The sequence below is a fragment of the Oncorhynchus gorbuscha genome, unplaced genomic scaffold (assembly GCF_021184085.1).
Source record: "Oncorhynchus gorbuscha isolate QuinsamMale2020 ecotype Even-year unplaced genomic scaffold, OgorEven_v1.0 Un_scaffold_437, whole genome shotgun sequence".
Lineage (NCBI taxonomy): Eukaryota > Metazoa > Chordata > Actinopteri > Salmoniformes > Salmonidae > Oncorhynchus > Oncorhynchus gorbuscha.
In genome coordinates, this window is record NW_025745283.1 from 12,543 (window position 1) to 37,961 (window position 25,419).

Here is a 25,419-nt window from a genome sequence, read left to right on the forward strand (position 1 = left end):
TGTCTCCTTCCCCCTATACATATCTACCTCCATCACTCCAGTATCCCTGTCTCCTTACCACTATACATATCTACCTCCATCACTCCAAATCCCTGTCCCCTTACCCCTATACATATCTACCTCCATCACTCCAGTAACCCTGTCTCCTTCCCCCTATACATATCTACCTCCATCACTCCAGTATCCCTGTCTCCTTCCCCCTATACATATCTACCTCCATCCTCCAGTAGAAAGTCTCCTTCCCCCAATACATATCTACCTCCATACTCCAGTATCCCTGTCTCCTTCCCCCTATACATATCTACCTCCATCACTCCAGTATCCCTGTCTCCTTCCCCCTATACATATCTACCTCCATCACTCCAGTATCCCTGTCTCCTTACCACTATACATATCTACCTCCATCACTCCAGTATCCCTGTCTATACCCCTATACATATCTACCTCCATCACTCCAGTATCCCTGTCCCCTTACCCCTATACATATCTACCTCCATCACTCCAGTATCCCTGTCTCCTTCCCCCATACATATCTACCTCCATCACTCCAGTATCCCTGTCTCCTTCCCCCTATACATATCACCTCCATCACTCCAGTATCCCTGTCTCCTTACCACTATACATATCTACCTCCATCCTCCAGTAACCCTGTCTCCTTCCCCCTATACATATCTACCTCCATCACTCCAGTATCCCTGTCTCCTTCCCCTATACATATCTACCTCCATCACTCCAGTATCCCTGTCCCCTTCCCCCTATACATATCTACCTCCATCACTCCAGTAACCCTGTCTCCTTCCCCTATACATATCTACCTCCATCACTCCAGTATCCCTGTCTCCTTCCCCTATACATATCTACCTCCATCACTCCAGTATCCCTGTCTCCTTCCCCCTATACATATCTACCTCCATCACTCCAGTATCCCTGTCTCCTTCCCCCTATACATATCTACCTCCATCACTCCAGTATCCCTGTTCCTTCCCCCTATACATATCTACCTCCATCACTCCAGTATCCCTGTCTCCTTACCACTATACATATCTACCTCCATCACTCCAGTATCCCTGTCTCCTTACCCCTATACATATCTACCTCCATCACTCCAGTATCCCTGTCCCCTTACCCCTATACATATCTACCTCCATCACTCCAGTAACCCTGTCTCCTTCCCCCTATACATATCTACCTCCATCACTCCAGTAACCCTGTCTCCTTCCCCCTATACATATCTACCTCCATCACTCCAGTAACCCTGTCTCCTTCCCCCTATACATATCTACCTCCATCACTCCAGTATCCCTGTCTCCTTCCCCCCTCTACATATCTACCTCCATCACTCCAGTATCCCTGTCTCCTTCCCCCTATACATATCTACCTCCATCACTCCAGTATCCCTGTCTCCTTACCACTATACATATCTACCTCCATCACTCCAGTAACCCTGTCTCCTTCCCCTATACATATCTACCTCCATAAAGTACAATACATACTCCAGTATCAATACCCTGTCTCCTTACCACTATACATATCTACCTCCATCACTCCAGTATCCCTGTCCCCTTACCCCTATACATATCTACCTCCATCACTCCAGTAACCCTGTCTCCTTCCCCCTATACATATCTACCTCCATCACTCCAGTATCCCTGTCTCCTTCCCCCTATACATATCTACCTCCATCACTCCAGTATCCCTGTCTCCTTCCCCCTATACATATCTACCTCCATCACTCCAGTATCCCTGTCTCCTTCCCCCTATACATATCTACCTCCATCACTCCAGTATCCCTGTACATTGTTAACATGGAACTGACTTTTAAAATACATCCTGTACATAGTTACTTAATTAATTGTGTATTTCACATCTCTTATTATTATTATTTCTTATATGTTTCTGTTCTTCCTTGGTATTGTTAGTATTACATTGCTATTGATTACTGCATTGTTGGAGTCGGAGGATGAAAGGCATTTCACTGTACGTGTGACAATGTTGCAATACACAGACACACCCACCAGAGAGCAGCATAGGGTCTTTGTCCACAGTCTTCCCTACGTGGTCTGATTCCCCAGTCAGAGAACTCTCATCAATCTTCAGGTCATTTCCCTGGATCAGGATACCATCCGCTGGCAACAGGTCCCCTATAGAAAGCATACAGTACATAATGTTATACATATAGGTACAGGTCCCCTATAGAAAGCATACAATACATACAGTACATAATGTTATACATATAGGTACAGGTCCCCTATAGAAAGCATACAATACATACAGTACATAATGTTATACATATAGGTACAGGTCCCCTATAGAAAGCATACAGTACATAATGTTATACATATAGGTACAGGTCCCCTATAGAAAGCATTCAATACATACAGTACATAATGTTATACATATAGGTACAGGTCCCCTATAGAAAGCATACAATACATACAGTACATAATGTTATACATATAGGTACAGGTCCCCTATAGAAAGCATTCAATACATACAGTACATAATGTTATACATATAGGTACAGGTCCCCTATAGAAAGCATTCAATACATACAGTACATAATGTTATACATATAGGTACAGGTCCCCTATAGAAAGCATTCAATACATACAATACATAATGTTATACATATAGGTACAGGTCCCCTATAGAAAGCATACAGTACATAATGTTATACATATAGGTACAGGTCCCCTATAGAAAGCATTCAATACATAATGTTATAGGTACTGGTCCCCTATAGAAAGCATACAATACATACAGTACATAATGTTATACATATAGGTACAGGTCCCCTATAGAAAGCATACAGTACATAATGTTATACATATAGGTACAGGTCCCCTATAGAAAGCATTCAATACATACAGTACATAATGTTATACATATAGGTACAGGTCCCCTATAGAAAGTATTCAATACATACAGTACATAATGTTATACATATAGGTACAGGTCCCCTATAGAAAGCATACAGTACATAATGTTATACATATAGGTACAGGTCCCCTATAGAAAGCATTCAATACATACAATACATAATGTTATACATATAGGTACAGGTCCCCTATAGAAAGCATTCAATACATACAGTACATAATGTTATACATATAGGTACAGATACAATATATAAAGTATACAGTTGAAGTCAGAAGTTTACATTCACTTAGGTTGGAGTCATTAAAACTCATTTTTCAACCACTTCACAAATGTCTTGTTAACGAACTATAGTTTTGGCAAGTCGTTTAGGACATCCACTTTGTGAATGACACAAGTAATTTTTCCAACAATTGTTTACAGACATAGTATTTCATTTATAATTCACTGTATCACAATTCCAGTGGGTCAGAAGTTTACATACACTAAGTTGACTGTGCTTTTAAAGAGCTTGGAAAATTCCAGAAAATGGTACAAAAGGATCTATATCCATAGTACAATGAGTCTTATATCAACATAACCTGAAAGGCCGCTCAGCAAGGAAGAAGCCACTGCTTCAAACCCGCCATAAAAAGCCAGACTGAGGTTTGCAACTGCACATGGGGACAAAGATTGTACTTTTTGGAGAAATGTCCTAATGTTCTGATGAAACAAAAATAGATCTGTTTGGCCTCATGTTGTGAGGGTGCTTTGCTGCAGGAGGGACTGGTGCACTTCACAAAATAGATGGCATCATGAGGGAGGAAAATTATGTGGATATATTGAAGCAACATCTCAAGACATCAGTCAAGAAGTTATAGCTTGGTTGCAAATGGGTCTTCCAAATGGACAATGACCCAAAGCATACTTCCAAAGTTGTGGAAAATGGCTTAAGGACAACATAGTCAAGGTATTAGAATGGCTGTCACAAAGCCCTGACCTCATCCTATTGAACATTTGAGGGCAGAACTGAAAAAGTGTGCGTGAGCAAGGTGGCTTACCAACTTGACTCATTTACACCAGCTCTGTCAGGAGGAATGGGCCAAAATTCACCCAATTTATAGTGGGAAGCTTGTGGAAGGCTGCCTGAAACGTTTGACCCAAGTTAAACAATTGAAAGGCAATGCTACCAAATACTAATTGAGTGTATGTAAACTTCTGACCCACTGGGAATGTGATGAAAGAAATAAAAGCTGAAATAAATCATTCTCTCTACTATTATTCTGACATTTCACAGTCTTATAATAAAGTGATCATCCTAACTGACCTAAGACGGAATTGTTAATAGGATTAATTGTCAGGAATTGTGAAAAACTGAGTTTAAATATATTTGACCTAGTGTATTATCTCAACTGCAAAAAAAGAAACGTCCCTTTTCCAGGACCCTGTCTTTCTAAGATAATTTGTATAATTCCAAATAACAGATCTTCATGGTAAAGGGTTTAAACACTGTTTCCCATGTTTGTTCAATGAACCATAAACAGTTCATGAACATGAACCTGTGAAATGGTCGTTAAGACACTAACAGCTTACAGACGGTTGGCAATTTAGGTCAATAAAGAGACCTTTCTACTGACTCTGAAAAACACAACAACAACAAAAAGATGCCCAGGGTCCCTGCTCATCTGTGTGAACGTGCCTTAGGCATTCTGCAAGGAGGCATGAGGACTGCAGATGTGCCCAGGGTCCCTGCTCATCTGTGTGAATGTGCCTTAGTCATGCTGCAAGGAGGCATGAGGACTGCAAATGTGGCCAGGGCAATAAATAGCTATGTCTGTACTGTGAGACGCCTAAGACAGCGCTACAGTGAGACAGGACGGACAGCTGATTGTCTTCTCAGTGTCAGACCACGTGTAACAACACCTGCACAGGATTGATACATCAGAACATCACACCTGCGGGACAGGTACAGGAAGGCAACAACTACTGCCTGAGTTATATCAGGAATGCACAATCGCTCCATCAGTGGTCAGACTGTCTGCAATAGGCTGTTAGAGGCTGGACTGAGGGCTTGTAGGCTTGTTGTACGGCAGGTCCTCACCAGACATCACCGGCAACAGCGTTGCCTATGGGCACAAACCCACCGTTGCTGGACCAGACAGGACTGGCAAAAAGTGCTCTTCACTGAAGTGTCGCGGTTTTGTCTCACCAAGGGAGATGGCCGGAATCGCATTTATCATCGAAGGAATGAGCGTTACACTGAGGCCTGTACTCTGGAGCAGGATCGATTTGGAGGTGGAGGGTGTGTCATGGTCTGGGGTGGTGTGTCACAGCATCATCGGATTTAGCTTGTTGTCATTGCAGGCAATCTCAACAACGCTGTGCGTTACAGGGAAGACATCCTCCTACCTCATGTGGTACCCTTCCTGCAGGCTCATCCTGACATGACCCTCCAACATGACAATGCCACCAGCCATGGAATGTCAGTGTTCTGCCATGGCCAGTGAAGAGCCCGGATCTCAATCCCATTGAGCACGTCTGGGACCAGTTGGATCATAGGGTGAAGGCTAGGGCCATTCCCCCCCAGAAATGTCCGGGAACTTCTAGGTGCCTTGGTGGAAGAGTGGGGTAACATCTCATAGCAAGAACTGGCAAATCTGGTGCAGTCCATGAGGAGGAGATGCACTGCAATACTTAATGCAGCTGGTGGCCACACCAGATACTGACTGTTACTTTTGAATTTGACCCCCCCTTTGTTCAGGGACACATTATTCCATGTCTGTTAGTCACATGTCTGTATAACTTGTTCAGTTTATGTCTCAGTTGTTGAATCTTGTTATGTTCATACATATATTTACATATTAAGTTTGCTGAAAATAAACGCAGTTGACTGTGAGAGGACGTTTCTTTTTTTGCTGAGTTTACCTTCAGGTCATTGTTCTGGTTACCTACAGTGTTATCTACCTTCAGATCATTGTCCTGGTTACCTACAGTGTTATCTACCTTCAGATCATTGTCCTGGTTACCTACAGTATTATCTACCCTCAGATCATTGTCCTGGTTACACTATAAGGCCATATTGGGGATAATGCCATTTTATCTCAGTCCTTTTTTAGTCAGGTCGGTAAATAAATAGCAATTACGGTCCCATTCTGATTTGCTTCTAACAGTACCAAAAATTAGGACAGGACATGGTAGAAATAGTTTTATTTACTTAGTTCTGTGGCCCTGGAATTCTCTCCTGAACATTTAAAAATGTGATAATCTAGTTTCGTTGGTGGAGTTTAAACACTTGATTGATGTAAATATCACAGAAGAGTATAATTGTCTTTAGGCCAGCTGTTTTTCAGTCAAGACTGTGTTTTTAACGTCAAATGTTTTCTTTGTACTGTAAGTGTGTTTATAGTTGTGTTTAATATTGTGTTTGTGTATGTACATTGTTTTGTCTGAAACGTTGTTCCCCCTGCCACTATTGGACCAAGTCTCTCTTGGTAAAGAGATGCTGAAACGTTGTCCCCCCTGCTGCTATTCTGTAGCTCAGTTGGTAGAGCATGGCGCTTGTAATGCCAGGGTAGTGGGTTCGATTCCCGGGACCACCCATACGTAGAATGTATGCACACATGGCTGTAAGTCGCTTTGGATAAAAGCGTCTGCTAAATGGCATATTATTTATTATTATGCTATTGGATCAGGTCTCTCTTGGAAAAGAGATGTTATCTCAATGACGAAAACCTGTGTAAATAAAGGTAAAATAAAACAAAAATAGTCCTGGTTACCTACCGTATTTGACCTGAGCCATGTCCCCCACCACCATGTCAGCTACAGGGATCTGGATCACGTTTCCTTTCCGTACGACGGCGAAGCGCTGCTCCTGTTCTAACCTGCTCTGTAGCCCACGGAACTGTTTCTCTTTAGACCAATCATTGAAGGCCGTCACCAGGACCACACAGACGACGGACAGCAAGATGGCGGCGCCCTCAATCCACCCGGCTTCAGCCTCGCCCTCATCCTCTGCCCCTCCCGACACGTTACCACACGCTGGGGAGAAACACACCGTTATCCATCTACATTGCCTTCGGAAATGATTCAGACCCCTTGACTTTTTTCACATTTTGTTACGTTACAGCCTAATTCGAAAATGACACAGCAAAAACTGTTTTTTAGAAATGTTTGCAAATGTATTAAAGATATAGAAACATAAATACCTTATTTACATAATTATTCAGACTCTTTGCTTTGAGACTCGAAATTGAGCTCAGGTGCATCCTGTTTCTATTGATCATCCTCTATAACTTGATTGGAGTCCACCTGTGGTAAATTCAATTGATTGGACATGATTTGGAAAGGCACACACATGTCTATAAAAGGTCCCACAGTAGAGTGGCCAGACGAAAGCCACTCCTCATTAAAAGGCACATGACAGCCCGCTTTGAGTTTGCCAAAAGACACCAAAGACTCTCAGACCCTGAGAAACAAGATTCTCTGCTCTGATAAAACAAAATTGAACTCTTTGGCCTGAATGCCAAGCGTCATGTCTGGAGGAAACCTGGCACCATCCCTACGGTGAATCCTGGTGGTGGCAGCATCATGCTGTGGGGATGTTTTTCAGCGGCAGTGACTGGTAGACTAGTCACAATTGAGGAAAAGATGAACGGAGCAAAGTACAGAGAGATCATTGATGAAGGAACTCAGACTGGGGTGAAGGTTCACCTTCCAACAGGACAGCAACCCTAAGCACACAGCCAAGTCAACGCAGGAGGGGCTTCGGGAAAAGTCTCTGAATGTCCTTGAGTGGCCCAGCCAGATCCCGGACTTGAACCCGATCAAACATCTCTGGAGAGACCTGAAAATAGCTGTGCAGCAATGCTCTCCATCCATCCTGACAGAGCTTGAGAGGATCTGCAGAGAAGAATGGGAGAAAATACAGGTGTGCCAAGATTGTATCATCATACCCAAGAAGACTTGAGGCTGTAGCATAATACCCAAGAAGACTCGAGGCTGTAGCGTAATACCCAAGAAGACTCGAGGCTGTAGCATCATACCCAAGAAGACTCGAGGCTGTAGCATCATACCCAAGAAGACTCGAGGCTGTAGCGTAATGCCCAAGAAGACTCGAGGCTGTAGCATCATACCCAAGAAGACTCGAGGCTGTAGCGTAATACCCAAGAAGACTCGAGTCTGTAGCGTAATACCCAAGAAGACTCGAGCCTGTAGCATCATACGAGTCTGTAGCGTAATACCCAAGAAGACCAAGAGGACCCGAGGCTGTAGCGTAATGCCCAAGAAGACTCGAGGCTGTAGCATCATACCCAAGAAGACTCGAGGCTGTAGCGTAATACCCAAGAAGACTCGAGGCTGTAGCGTAATACCCAAGAAGACTCGAGGCTGTAGCGTAATACCCAAGAAGACTCGAGGCTGTAGCGTAATACCCAAGAAGACTCGAGGCTGTAGAGTAATACCCAAGAAGACTTGAGGCTGTAATCGCTGCCAAAAAAACTGTTTTTTGCTTTGTTATTATTGGGTACTGTGTGGAGATTGAAAAAAACAATTTAATCAATTTTAGTATCAGGCTGTAATGTAATAAAATGTGGAAGAAGTCAAGGGGTCTGAATCCTTTCTGAAGGCACTGTATCTAGCCCGCTGTCTATCAACCCTCCCCTATGTATTTTATTTGCACCGTCTAGCTAAAATGTTTCATTTGGCTCTTTACTCCAGCATTTTGGATTTGTTTTATATGAAGCAAGAGCTCAGATCATTTTTTATTTGAAGGTATTTTCCTACATATCCGTTTGACCATTTAGAAATGAAAGCACTTTTATGTGTCTAATCCCCCCATTTGAAGGTGCCATGAAGAGGTGTGATATAAAATGCTAATCTCCCCTGTTATTGTAATGGTGAGAGGTTAGTGTGTCTTGGAGGTGTGATATAAAATGCTAATCTCCCCTGTTATTGTAATGGTGAGAGGTTATCATGTCTTGGGGGTTTGATATTAAATGCTAACCTCTCCTGTTATTGTAATGGTGAGAGATTAGTGTGTCTTGGAGGTGTGATATAAAATGATAATCTCCCCTGTTACTGTAATGGTGAGAGGTTTGCATGTCTTGGAGGTGTGATATACAATGCTAATCTCCCCTGTTATTGTAATGGTGAGAGGTTAGCATGTCTTGGTGGTATGATATAAAATGCTAACCTCCCCTGTTATTGTAATGGTGAGAGGTTAGCATGTCGTGGAGGTGTGATATAAAATGCTAACCTCCCCTGTTATTGTAATGGTGAGAGGTTAGCGTGTCTTGGACGTATGATATAAAATGCTAACCTCTCTGTTATTGTAATGGTGAGAGGTTGGCATGTCTTGGACGTATGATATAAAATGCTAACCTCCCCTGTTATTGTAATGGTGAGAGGTTAGTGTGTCTTGGAGGTGTGATATAAAATGCTAATCTCCCCTGTTATTGTAATGGTGAGAGGTTATCATGTCTTGGGGGTTTGATATGAAATGCTAACCTCTCCTGTTATTGTAATGGTGAGAGGTTAGTGTGTCTTGGAGGTGTGATATAAAATGATAATCTCCCCTGTTATTGTAATGGTGAGAGGTTAGCATGTCTTGGAGGTGTGATATACAATGCTAATCTCCCCTGTTATTGTAATGGTGAGAGGTTAGCATGTCTTGGTGGTATGATATAAAATGCTAACCTCCCCTGTTATTGTAATGGTGAGAGGTTAGCATGTCGTGGAGGTGTGATATAAAATGCTAACCTCCCCTGTTATTGTAATGGTGAGAGGTTAGCGTGTCTTGGACGTATGATATAAAATGCTAACCTCTCTGTTATTGTAATGGTGAGAGGTTGGCATGTCTTGGACGTATGATATAAAATGCTAACCTCCCCTGTTATTGTAATGGTGAGAGGTTAGCATGTCTTTGTGGTATGATATAAAATGCTAACCTCCCCTGTTATTGTAATGGTGAGAGGTTAGCATGTCTTGGTGGTGTGATATAAAATGCTAACCTCTCTGTTATTGTAATGGTGAGAGGTTAGCATGTCGTGGAGGTGTGATATAAAATGCTAACCTCCCCTGTTATTGTAATGGTGAGAGGTTGGCATGTCTTGGTGGTATGATATAAAATGCTAAACTCCCCTGTTATTGTAATGGTGAGAGGTTAGCATGTCGTGGAGATGTGATATAAAATGCTAACCTCCCCTGTTATTGTAATGGTGAGAGGTTGGCATGTCTTGGTGGTATGATATAAAATGCTAAACTCCCCTGTTATTGTAATGGTGAGAGGTTAGCATGTCGTGGAGGTGTGATATAAAATGCTAACCTCCCCTGTTATTGTAATGGTGAGAGGTTAGCATGTCGTGGAGGTGTGATATAAAATGCTAACCTCCCCTGTTATTGTAATGGTGAGAGGTTAGCGTGTCTTGGACGTATGATATAAAATGCTAACCTCTCTGTTATTGTAATGGTGAGAGGTTAGCATGTCTTGGTGGTATGATATAAAATGCTAAACTCCCCTGTTATTGTAATGGTGAGAGGTTAGCATGTCTTGGTGGTATGATATAAAGGTGAGAGGTTAGCATGTCTTGGTGGTATGATATAAAATGCTAACCTCCCCTGTTATTGTAATGGTGAGAGGTTTGCATGTTTTGGGGGTTTGATATGAAATGCTAACCTCCCGTTATTGTAATGGTGAGAGGTTAGCATGTCGTGGTGGTATGATATTTGGCCCTATTATTCACGATTCATTCATGATTATCCGTAATAATAGTAGCATTCACTTTAATGGCTCTATTTTAATAAACATTTTTAAATGGTAAATCTTTGCGCTGCTGTCACATTATAGGTTTGGGGGTTTCGTTAAATAGCCTGAAGCATTCAGTATTTGCTAAATATTTTGAACACGTTTGCAGTCCACATTGTTGTAATTGCATTGCTTCAATATGGATTGTTAAATATAGGCTATAGCATAGGGGCCAGGCCTACTGTAAATTGCAGTCCGTGAACATGCCAAAAGTAGTCAATAAGCATTAACATTAAATTCAATAGGCTATTGAGAAGGCCCAAAAAGACACTGTATAATTCTAATGAAATCTAATAAAAACTAAGCAACAAATTGTTTTAAATAGGCTAAATGTCCCAATACAGCTACACCATAATTGCTCCCCGTATAATACAAACAACTTAGACTATGGAGGGTTTTACACACATGCAACCTTTTTACAGGAGCTGGATAGAGATCAATTATACAGAGAAAGGGCTCCACTCGCCGTTATACTGCTACAGAGAAAGGGCTCCACTCGCCGTTATACTGCTACAGAGAAAGGGCTCCACTCGCCGTTATACTGCTACAGAGAAAGGGCTCCACTCGCCGTTATACTGCTACAGAGAAAGGGCTCCACTCACCGTTATACTGCTACAGAGAAAGGGCTCCACTCACCGTTATACTGCTGGCAAATATAATGTTTTATCAACATCATGGAACCAGCTTACAGATTCTACTTGCACTTCTCCAGAAAGAGCAGACGAAATTGAATTGCATTCAAACCATGTACGTTCTCAAGATAAACCCATGGATGGTGAATCTCAACAATAACTTAGGATTTAAATATAATTAAATGAAAAACAATCAATCAATATTTCTAAATAGGATCGGGTCAGAAGCATGATATCATAAATCTCTTCTCTCGTTCCATGACACCCTGTGCACAGGTAGGCTTAAATGTAATTTACGAAGAACATTCACACGTCCATACAAAACACTATGCTCCTGTCAACTATATCGTTGCCTATGTGCGACGCAGATTCTCAAAGAAATCTGCCATTAATATGGCATTATATGACTGAATAGTTTGGAGCAGAGTGTTTTTAGTGATCGGACGAGGGGCGATCTTTGATCATGCGGATGGATAGCCTACTCGAACAAGCGAAATGCAGGTATGTGAATCATGAAAAAAGCACGGAAAATCTAAAACCTCAAAAAATGTTTTCAAGGCACTCTCAGTACCATATAATATGCCTTTATCCATAGGCTATTTGGCTAATGGCCAGGATAAAAAGACGCACCAACGCGATGCTGCTAAACCAGCCTTGATAAATGGGAGGGGAGGCTATGCTTGGTTTTTAATCAAACTAAATGAAACTAAATACGAGATTCGCACAAAAGGCACATCTCTCAACGCTTCCGCTTTCAACATCCACGTCATTATCAACTCGGTTAAAACCTGCTTTTTGTGGGTCTTAAAACATCACATTGGCGCTGCATGAAATGATCACTTTTCTGCTTGTTTTTAGGGACACGCCTCAACTATTGCCATCCGTCACAGACATGTACATTTCCGAACCTGGCGGTAGGGCTGGAAAATGCCAGTGCGACAGTTTTTTCATGACAAAATGTCAAACTAATGTGCGTTTGACAGTTGCGCCTCCTTAGCGCCAGCCGAACATAGAGCCCTAACAGTGACTCCAGAAGAACACAATTCATTTTTCTACCATTAATGTCTATTGGATACAACACAATCCGAAACACAACCAAAATAAACTGTAAATGCATCCAACAAGTGTGTAGAGTCACAAGCTTGATGTAATCATTGGGTGGAATATGGGAACAAAATATGAAAAATACAAATACTGATGACACCTTCAAATGGGGGGGGGGGGGGGGGACTAGATACATGAAAATACCCTCAAATAAAAGGTGACATTCTGTACTGTCGCCTCATATAAAACATTATATCTCAAATCCAAAAAGCTGTAGTATAGAGCGATTTTAGCTTCACTGTCCAAATAAATATGGAGGGGAGTCTGTCAGCCAAGCAGTCAACCATCCAGACAGACATCCATCCCAGGTCATACCCTCAGTGTCATCTCCAGGGGGTTGGTAGAAGGACAGGCCCAGGGAGATGATAGCGGCCACCTCCAGGATGATAAGAGTGACATCCTGTAAAGTAATCAATCAATCAATCAATCAATATATATATCATATATATATATATATATATATCAATCAATCTATATATCAATATATATATATATGAATCAATCTATATATCAATATATATATATGAAAATATATATATATGAATCAATCTATATATGAATCAATATATATATATGAATCTATATATCAATCTATATATATATATCAACAATATATATATGAATCAAACTATATATCAATCTATATATATATGAATCAATCTATATATCAATATATATATATATGAATCAATTTATATATATATGAATCAATCTATATATCAATCTATATATATGAATCAATCTATATATCAATCTATATATATGAATCAATCTATATATCAATCTATATATATGAATCAATCTATATATCAATATATATATATGAATCAATATATATCAATATATATAGATGAATCAATCTATATATATATATATATATATATATGAATCAATCTATATATTAATCTATATATATGAATCAATCTATATATCAATCTATATATATGAATCAATCTATATATCAATCTATATATATATGAATCAATCTATATATCAATCTATATATATATGAATCAATCTATATATTAATCTATATATATGAATCAATATATATTAATATATATATATGAATCAATATATATTAATATATATATATGAATCAATATATATATCAATCTATATATATATATGAATCAATCTATATATCAATCTATATATATATGAATCAATCTATATATCAATCTATATATATATGAATCAATCTATATATCAATCTATATATATATGAATCAATCTATATATTAATCTATATATATGAATCAATATATATCAATCTATATATATGAATCAATCTATATATCAATCTATATATATATGAATCAATCTATATATCAATCTATATATATATGAATCAATCTATATATTAATCTATATATATGAATCAATATATATTAATCTATATATATATGAATCAACCTATATATGAATCTATATATATGAATCAATCTATATATCAATCTATATATATATATGAATCAATCTATATATCAATCTATATATATGAATCAACCTATATATGAATCTATATATATGAATCAATCTATATATCAATCTACATGTAACTGGCAAAAAGTGTTTTAATTGGTTTGTTGGGCCACCACGAGCCACCAGAACAGCTTTGATGCACCTTGGCATAGATTCTACAACTCTCTTGGAGGAATGCGAAACCATTCTGGAAGCACCTGCTTTCAGTACACTTCCTATCTAATAATTTACTCAAGTGTTTACATTATTTGACCTGTCTATATCAATATACAGTGTATATCAAAACATGAATATCAATCGATCATTCAACATACTTGAAGAGCTTCCCAGACCAGCTCCAGGAAGGTCTTGGGCTGTTTAGGAGGGATGAAGTTCTGACCGAATGACTTGCTACGACGATCCAGATCTGCCTGGTCACCTGATAGACCTGCAACACACACGCACACATGTACAGTACCAGTCAAAAGTGAGGACACACCTACTCATTCAAGGGTTTTTCTTCAAGAGTGTGCATGATTCCAAAATGTGTTGTTTTATAGTTTTGATGTCTTCACTGTTATTCTACAATGTAGAAAATCATAAAAAATAACAACCTTGGAGTGAGTAGGTGTGTCCAAACTTTTGACTGGTCCTATACATTTATAATTAGTTAATTTAGCAGACACTCTTATCCCACCATAGTGCCACCAGACTTCTGATAGGCTCTTATCCAACCATAGTGCCACCAGACTTCTGATAGGCTCTTATCCCACCATAATGCCACCAGACTTCTGATAGGCTCTTATCCAACCATAGTACCATTAGACTTCTGATAGGCTCTTATCCAACCATGCTTTTTAGAAATGTATTAAAGATATAAAAACTGAAATACCTTATTTACATAAGTATTCAGACCCTTTGCTATGAGACTCGAATTTGGGCTCAGGTGCATCCTGTTTCCATTGATCATCCTTGTGGTGTTCATACAACTTGATTGGAGTTCACCTGTAGTACATTCAATTGTTTGGACATGATTTGGAAAGGCACACACCTTTTTGGAAAGGCACACACAGTTGACAGAGCGTATCAGAGCAAAAACCAAGCCATGACGTCGAAGGAATTGTCCATAGAGGTCCAAGACGGGATTGTGTCGAGGCTGAGATCGGGGGAAAGGGACCAAAACATTTCTGCAGCATTGAAGGTCTCCAAGAACACAGTGGCCTCCATCATTCTTAAATTAAAGACGTTTGACTGAGCAATCCGTGGTCAATCTGACCTTCCGGAAGGACAACCATCTCTGCAGCACTCCACCAATCAGGCCTGTATGGCAGAGTGGCCAGACAGAAGCCACTCCTCAGTAAAAGGCACATGACAGCTCACTTGGAGTTTGCCAAAAGGCACCTAAAGGACTCTCAGACCATGAGGAACAAGATTTTATGGTCTGATGAAACGAAGATTGAATTATTTCGACTGAATGCCAAGCGTCGCGTCTTGCACCATCCCTGCTGTGAAGCATTCTGGTGGCAGCATCATGCTGTGGGGATGTTTTTCAGCAGCAGGGGCTGGGAGACTAGTCAGGATCCAGGGAAATATGAACGGAGCAAAGTGCAGAGAGATCCTTGATGAAAACCTGCTCCAGAGCGCTCACGACCTCAGACTGGGGCGAAGGTTCCTCTGCCATCAGGACAATGACCCTAAGCACACAGCCAAGACAACGCAGGAGTGGCTTCGGGACAAGTCTCCGAATGTCCTTCAGTGGCCCAGCCAGAACCCGGACTTGAATCCGATCTAACATCTCTGGCGGGACCTGAAAATAGCTGTGCAGCGACGCTCCCCATCCAACGAGAAACTCGCCAAATACAGGTGTGCCAAGCTTGTAGAGTCATACCTTAGAAGACTTGATTCTGTAATCACTGCCAAAGGTGCTTCAACAATGTACTGAGTAAAGGGTCTGAATATTTAAGTAAATGTAATATTTCATTTTTTCATTTTTAATACATTTGCAAAAATGTTTAAAAAAATAAATCTTTGTCATTATAAGGTTTTCTGTGTAGATTGATGTGGGGGAAATGTAATCCATTTTAGAATAAGGCAGTAACGTAACAACATGTGGAAAAAGTCAAGGGGTCTGAATACTTTCTGAATGACTGTAAATATCTGATCCCATAGCCCAACTCTGGATGTAAAATAGGTCTAATGAAACTACCATAATCACATAATCACAGAGAAGGAGTTGAACAACAATTTGTTGAGTGATCATTACTTTGTAAATATTCCTTCCTCCCTGCTTCCCTCTCTTTTTACCCCATTTGTTTCTGCCTCTCTTCCTCACCTTCCTCACCTTCCTCCCTCTACTGCACTCTCCCTTTTTTGTTTCTCCCTTTTTCTCTCAATCTCCCCTTGATATGTCCTTGACAATGCGGCAAGCTATTCTAGCACTCCTCCCCCTCTCCCACTGTCTCTTCCTCTCTTTACTTCCTCCCTCCTCCTTTCTTTCTCTTAGATCTCTGTAATGGTGTCAAACTGCAGTAGTGAGTATGCGTGTAATTAAATATTGGTATTGCAGTTCCCAAGGTTAAACGGATCCTGTTGCTGGATGCTGTGGTAAAGAGGTGTCAGTTCTGCGTATCAACTCCTCAAACTGTTGGTCAAACAATGTCTTGAAGTTTACCTCTACAAAAACAATTTAAAAAGGCTATTTCACCGGGAATCTCGAATAACTCATTCACAAACTAGTTTACCAACTCTCTCACTAGCTAGAATTCTATCCAAGAGGAGATATATTTTAATGTGAATATCCTAAAATCCACATTTTCCCACCATAGATGTTTCCATCAAACTGACTTGTTGGGGATTAAAGGCTTTGTGTGATGACGTAGTACACATGAAAATACCTTTAGTTTCAGTTCCCATGTACCCAATAAAAAATACATTTTCAACTCTACTGATGGTTCTGTTACTAAAATGAGCCCAGCCTGGCTTTGGAACATGCTCTCTAGCCAACAGCTGGCAGATATAGTGAGGGTATAGCCTACATGATTATTATGGACAAAAGCTAGATCATTTGTACTTAACAGCAGCCAAGCATCAATCATCATGTCTGACTGCCTCACTGACTACCCGACTGACAACCTTACCGACTACCCTGCTGACTACCCTACTGACTACCCCACTGACTACCCCACTGACTGCCTCACTGACAACCTTACTGACTACCCCGCTGACTACCCTACTGACTACCCCACTGACTACCCCACTGACTGCCTCACTGACTACCCCGCTGACTACCCCACTGACTACCCCACTGACTACCCCACTGACTACCCCACTGACTGCCCCACTGACTACCCCGCTGACTGCCTCACTGACTACCCCACTGACAACCTTACTGACAACCTTACTGACTACCCTACTGACTACCCCACTGACTACCCAACTGATTGCCTCACTGACTACCCCGCTGACTACCCTACTGACTGCCTCACTGACTACCCGACTGACAAACTTACTGACAACCTTACTGACTACCCCGCTGACTACCCTACTGACTGCCTCACTGACTACCCTACTGACTGCCTCACTGACTACCCCGCTGACTACCCCACTGACTGCCTCACTGACTACCCGACTGACAACCTTACTGACTACCCCGCTGACTACCCTGCGGACTACCTCACTGACTACCCCGCTGACTACCCTACTGACTGCCTCACTGACTACCCTACTGACTGCCTCACTGACTACCCCGCTGACTACCCCACTGACTGCCTCACTGACTACCCGACTGACAACCTTACTGACTACCCCACTGACTACCCTGCTGACTACCTACTGACTACCCTGCTGACTACCTCACAGATTACACAGCTGACTACATCACTGACTACCTACTGACTACCCTGCTGACAACCTCACTAACTACCTATGGACTACCCTACTGACTTCCTCACTTACCACTGATTGCCCCACCGACTACCCTGCTGACTACCTCACTGACTACCAACTGACTACCCTACTGACTACCCTACTGACTACCTCACTTACCACTGACTGCCCCACTGACTACCTACTGACTACCTCACTGACTACCTACTGACTACCCTGCTGACTACCCACCGACTACCCTGCTGACAACCTCACTGACTACCAACTGACTACCCTGCTGACTACCTCACTTACCACTGACTACCCTACTGACTACCTACTGACTACCTCACTGAATTCCTCAATGACTATTTACCTAATATTCCACAGACTATTCCACAGACTATTCCACAGACTATTCCACAGACTATTCCACAGACTATTTCATAGACGGCTGTACTGCTATTCAGAGGCAGCCTTTTGGCCTCTGGACAAATATACTTGTAGTTGGACCTGATTCGACAGGACAAAAATGCTTGTAGTTGGATCCGATTCGACAGGTAGGATCGGCCTCTGCCTGAAATACTCAAATCAATGAAATTGACTGACAGAGTGTGTATGTGTGTCTGTCATGTTGTTCTGCTAGAGTAAGGTTGTTCAGTGTTGATCATCTGATACTGTCAGCTGGCCTGAGATCAATCCCACAGGCCAAACAACACAGAAACACACACACACAGACACACATACACGCAGCCACAGACACACACACACGCAGCCACAGAAACACACACACACAGACACACATACACGCAGCCACAGACACACACACACGCACACAGACACACACACACACGCAGCCACATACACGCAGCCACAGACACACACACAGAAGCAGCCACAGAAACACACACACACAGACACACATACAGACGCAGCCACAGACACACACACGCAGCCACATACACACACACACGCAGCCACAGACACACACACACGCAGCCACATACACACACACACGCAGCCACAGACACACATACACGCAGCCACAGACACACACACCCTCCCTACTACCTTACCGTCAATAGTGTTGGTGAGCAGTTTAGTGGCCAGGCCCTCTGAGTCTCCGTATGCCTCCTGTATCTTCTGAATGGCCTCCCCTCCCCGGAGCTCCATCAGGTCCCTGAGCTCCTCCACAGTCACCCCAAAATCTCCCTCTACAGCATTGTTACCCTCCCCCTTCCCACCTCCACCCCGACCTCGGCTCCGGCCTTTAGGGTAGAACTCAACAGCACTGTTAGCCATCTCTCCCATGGTGGCGGTGGTAGACATTCTGACAGACTGGTTTGGTCCTCTTCTCTCTCTGTGGTCTCTATTTCCTTCTCTGGAGAGGTTTCACCCACTCATCTGGAACACACAAGTCCAGACTTACACTCTCTCTCTCTCTCTCTCTCTCTCTCTCTCTCTCTCTCTCTCTCTCTCTCTCTCTCTCTCTCTCTCTCTCTCTCTCTCTCTCTCTCTCTCTCTCTCTCTCTCTCTCTCTCTCTCTCTCTCTCTCTCTCTCTCTCTCTCTCTCTGTCTCTCTGTCTCTCTCTCTCTCTCTCTCTCTCTCTCTCTCTCTCTCTCTCTCTCTCTCTCTCTCTCTCTCTCTCTCTCTCTCTCTCTCTCTCTCTCTCTCTCTCTCTCTCTCTCTCTCTCTCTCTCTCTCTCTCTCTCTCTCTCTCTCTCTCTCGGAGCAGCGTGTGTTTCTGCTTATTTATACCAGCCAGTCACCAAGCGCTGGTCCTTCCTTCTTCTTTCAAGAGTTCTTAGACAGAAGTCTTAAACACAGACTTCATTAGCTAACCAGTAGGGTCAGGGGTCAAGATTTTAACCAGGGACCAGTCAGCAACATCTCAGAAACAACTGACTCAGTTATTTTTCTAGTATTTTGTTCTCCCACTCTGAGAGATGAGGGCTGCCTCCAGCTTTCTCCCTGTGTCCTTGGCGACTCCACTCTTCTCTCTTGTCTCGCTTATGAAGGGGTTGGGGGTTGAGAGAAGGACTAGTGGTAGAGCAGACTGGAACCTGGAAAGAAAGAAAGATAGAATTATAACTCATCTCTACAACGAGTAACACACCTGCAACTTGGTGTCAATTGTTTTATGCAACAGCCAATCAAAATGAAGACCTTGGTCCCCTGAGCCACTCCAACCTTCAGAACTAGAGTTCACTTAATTCATGAACTTGTTCTAGTTCGTCTTTATATTCCATTCAACCATTCCCCTTTCTCTCCATCTTTATATTCCATTCAACCATTCCCCTTTCTCTCCATCTTTATATTCCATTCAACCATTCCCCTTTCTCTCCATCTTTATATTCCATTGAGCCATTCCCATTTCTCTCCATCTTTATATTCCATTCAACCATTCCCATTCCCCTTTCTCTCCATCTTTATATTCCATTCAACCATTCTTTATATTCCCTTTCTCTCCATCTTTTATTATTCCATTCAATTCCATTCCCCTTTCTCTCCATCTTTATATTCCATTCAACCATTCCCTTTCTCTCCATCTTTATATTCCATTCAACCATTCCCTTTCTCTCCATCTTTATATTCCATTGAGCCATTCCCTTTCTCTCCATCTTTATATTCCATTGAGCCATTCCCATTTCTCTCCATCTTTATATTCCATTCAACCATTCCCTCCATCTTTTCATTCATTCCATCTTTATATTCCATTGAGCCATTCCCCTTTCTCTCCATCTTTATATTCCATTCAACCATTCCCCTTTCTCTCCATCTTTATATTCCATTCAGCCATTATTCCATTGAGCCATTCTCCCTTTATATTCCATTCAACCATTCTCTCTTTCTCTCCATCTTTATATTCCATTCAACCATTCTCCATCTTTATATTCCATTGAGCCATTCCCCTTTCTCTCCATCTTTATATTCCATTCAACCATTCCCTTTCTCTCCATCTTCTCCATCTTAATATTCCATTGAGCATCATTCCATTCCCATTCCCATTTCTCTCCATCTTTATATTCCATTCAACCATTCCCTTTCTCTCCATCTTTTATTATTCCATTCTTTATATTCCATTCAACCATTACCCTTTCTCTCCATCTACCTCATTCTAGTTTGTAGCTCTTTCCTCTCGTTCTCTCTGTCTCCTCCACGTCTCCCTCTCAGTGTCCTGGCTGAGGACAGCTATACTCCTGTAGCCCTACTTTCAGACTGGCATCTACAGGGTCACCCCTGCCTTGTCCTGAATCTGGGCCTCTCTCCCTCCCTGGCTGGGTCCTGTCCTATTTAGTCGGTTTGTATGCAATATTAGAACATTTTTCAGTAGCCTATATGCATATCAACGTATAAAAACAGACTATGCTTTTAATGCCAAGATGTCCTACTCTTTGGCCTTTGCATGTAGTGGGTGGTTGTCTACCATTCAGGAGGTGAATCTACATTTCAGAGCAACAACAGTGTAGCAACAAAGACAGAACAACAACAGATGACACTTCCACAATACGGTTGACCTGTAGCATGGTCCTATTTGTAGCTGACTGTATCCTCAGATCTATACATCTCTGGCTGCTATGGGCTAGTTAGGGGGATAAGGTCTAGCTAGAGGCTAAGGGGAGAGAGGATGTTTCTGGAATGGTCCTGTGTTCTGAATACTACCCAGGGTGTTTCTGTTTGGTGGCCTATAGGCATTGATATGTTGGCCATTTATTTACAACATACAATGAATTGGGAAAGTATTCAGACCACTCCACCTTTTCCACACTTTGTTACGTTACAGCCTTACTCTAAAAATGATTGAATAAAACAATGTCCTAATCAATCTACACACAATAACCCAAAATGACATAACGACTCAATACCCCATAATGACAGAATACCCCATAATGACACAATACCCCATAATGACACAATAACCCATAATGACAATACTCAAGACCCCATAATGACCACCCCAATGACACAATACCCCATAATGACAATAATGATACCCCATAATGACACAATACCCCATAATGACAATGACATAATGACACAATACCCCATAATGACATGACACAATACCCCATAATGACACAATACCCCACAAGGACACTATAACCCATAATGACAAGCCCATAATGACATAATGACACAATAACCCATAATGACTCAATACCCCATAATGACATAATGACACAATACCCCATAATGACACAATACCCCATAATGACAATACCCCACAATGACACAATACCCCATAATGACAATAGCCCATAATGATTCAATACCCCATGACATATGACACAACTCAACCCCATAATGACATAATGACAATGACAATACCCCATAATGACTCAATACCCAATGACACAATACCCCACAATGACACAATACCCCACAATGACACTATACCCCATAATGACATAATGACACAATACCCCATAATAACTCTATACCCCATAATGACATAATGACACAATACCTCACAATGACTCAATAACCCATAATGACTCAAGAACCCATTATGACACAATACCCCATAATGACATAATGACACAATACCTCACAATGACTCAATACCCCATAATGACTCAAAACCCCATAATGACTCAATACCCCATAATGACTCAATACCCCATAATGACACAATACCCCATAATGACACAATACAATGACACCATAATGACATAATAACCTCATAATGACTCAATACCCCATAATGACACAATAGCCCCCACAATGACACATAATAACCCATAATGACACATAATACCCATAATGACATAATGACACAATACCCCATAATGACTCAATACCCCATAATGACATAATGATAATGACACAATACCCACATAATGACACAATACCCCACAATGACACTATACCCCATAATGACCCATAATGACATAATGACACAATACCCCATAATAATAACTCTATACCCCATAATGACATAATGACACAATACCTCACAATGACTCAATAACCCATAATGACTCAAGAACCCATTATGACACAATACCCCATAATGACATAATGACACAATACCTCACAATGACTCAATACCCCATAATGACTCAAAACCCCATAATGACTCAATACCCCATAATGACACAATAGCCCATAATGATTCAATACCCCATTATGACATAATGACACAATACCCCATAATAACTCAATCCCCCATAATGACACAATATCCCACAATGACACAATACCCCACAATGACACTATACCCCATAATGACATAATGACAATACACAATGACTATACCCCATAATGACATAATGACACAATACCCCATAATGACTCAAAACCCCATAATGACTCAATACCCCATAATGACACAATAGCCCATAATGACACAACACCCCACATGACACAATACATAACACACAACAATATGACACAATAACGACACTATACCCCATAATGACATAATAACACAATACTCCATAATGACATAATGACTCAATACCCCATAATGAAAATGACACAATACCCCATAATCTCCCAATAATGTACCCCATAATGACATAATGACACAATACCCCATAATGACTACATTACCCCATAATGACAATACAATGACAATACATAATACAAAACCCCATAATGACAATAATGAACTCAAGAACCCATAATGACATATGACACAATACCCCATAATGACACAATACAATGACTCAAAAATATGACCCCACAATACCCCATAATGAACATAATAATGACCTATAATGACTCAATACCCATTAAAATGACACAATACCCCACAAGGACACTATAACCCATAATGACATAATGACACAATACCTCATAATGACACAATAGCCCCCATAATGACTCAACACCCCATAATGACACAATACCCCATAATGACACAATACCCCATAATGACTCAATACCCCATAATGACCCATTATGACATAATGACACAATACCCCACACAATGACACAATATACCCCATAATGACATAATGACACAATACCCCATAATGACACAATACCCCATAATGACCAATACAATGACACAATACCCCACAATGACACATAATGACACCCCAATAATGACATAATGACACAATGACTCAATGCCCCATAATGACATAATGACCAATAATGACACAATACCCCATAATGACACTCAATATACCCCATAACTCAATACCCCATAATGACACAATACCCCACAATGACTCAATACCCCATGACAATGACACAATACCCATAATGACTCATAATGACTCAATACCCCAAAACATTACCCCATAATGACATAATGACATGACATAATAACACAATACCCCATAATGACACACAATAATAATGACTCAAAACCCCATAATGATCAATCATAATGACTCAATACCCCATAATGACATGCCCATAATGACACAATACATAATGACACAATACCCCATAATGACTCAATACCCCATAATGACTACCCCATAATGACATTGCCCCATAATGACATAATGACACAATACCCATAATGACATAATAACAAAATGACAATACCCCATAATGACACAATACCCCATAATGACTCTACCCCATAAAACCCCATAATGACTCAATACCCCATAATGACTCAATACCCCATAATGACACAATAGCCCATAATGATTCAATACCCCATTATGACATAATGACACAACACATCTATCTATATAAGGTCCCACAGTTAACAGATCTGGGGAAGTACCAAAATATTCTGCAGCATTGAAGGTCCCCAAGAACACAGTGACCTCCCGATTCTGTAAAGTACTTAAAGTAAAATACGTGAAAGTACTACTTAAGTCGTTTTTTGGGGGTTTCTGTACTTTACGTTACTATTGATATTTTTGACAACTTTTCCTTTTACTTCACTACATTCCTGATGAAAACAAGGTACTTTTTACTTCACACATTTATCCTGACACTCAGAAGTACTTGTTACATTTGGAATGCTGAGCAAGACAGGAAATTGGTCCAATTCCGGCACTTATCAAGAGAACATCCTTGGTCATCCCTACTGCCTCTGATCTGGAGGACTCACTAAACAGAGAACATCCCCGGTCATCCCTACTGCTTCTGATCTGGAGGACTCACTAAACAGAGAACATCCCTGGTCGTCCCTACTGCCTCTGATCTGGAGGACTCACTAAACAGAGAACATCCCTGGTCATCCCTACTGCTTCTGATCTGGTGGACTCACTAAACAGAGAACATCCCTGGTCATCCCTACTGCCTCTGATCTGGAGGACTCACTAAACAGAGAACATCCCTGGTCATCCCTACTGCCTCTGATCTGGAGGACTCACTAAACAGAGAACATCCCTGGTCATCCCTACTGCCTCTGATCTGGAGGACTCACTAAACAGAGAACACCCCGGTCATCCCTACTGCCTCTGATCTGGTGGACTCACTAAACAGAGAACATCCCTGGTCATCCCTACTGCCTCTGATCTGGAGGACTCACTAAACAGAGAACATCCCTGGTCATCCCTACTGCCTCTGATCTGGAGGACTCACTAAACAGAGAACATCCCTGGTCATCCCTACTGCCTCTGATCTGGAGGACTCACTAAACAGAGAACACCCCTGGTCATCCCTACTGCCTCTGATCTGGAGGACTCACTAAACAGAGAACATCCCCGGTCATCCCTACTGCCTCTGATCTGGAGGACTCACTAAACAGAGAACATCCCCGGTCATCCCTACTGCCT

At 41.4% G+C, this 25,419-nt stretch overlaps 1 protein-coding gene across 1 annotated transcript; it reads right to left on the reverse strand.

The window, feature by feature from the left end:
* Positions 1-2,015: 2,015 nt before the first annotated feature.
* On the reverse strand, positions 2,016-19,170 carry LOC124018224 (plasma membrane calcium-transporting ATPase 3-like; the record flags this gene model as incomplete). Its single annotated transcript, XM_046333482.1, is given in 5 exon segments — positions 2,016-2,141; positions 6,637-6,894; positions 12,709-12,793; positions 14,193-14,305; positions 18,798-19,170. Coding segments are annotated over 5 exon segments (835 nt in total), but the record flags the coding sequence as incomplete, so codon positions are not given.
* Positions 19,171-25,419: the final 6,249 nt, after the last annotated feature.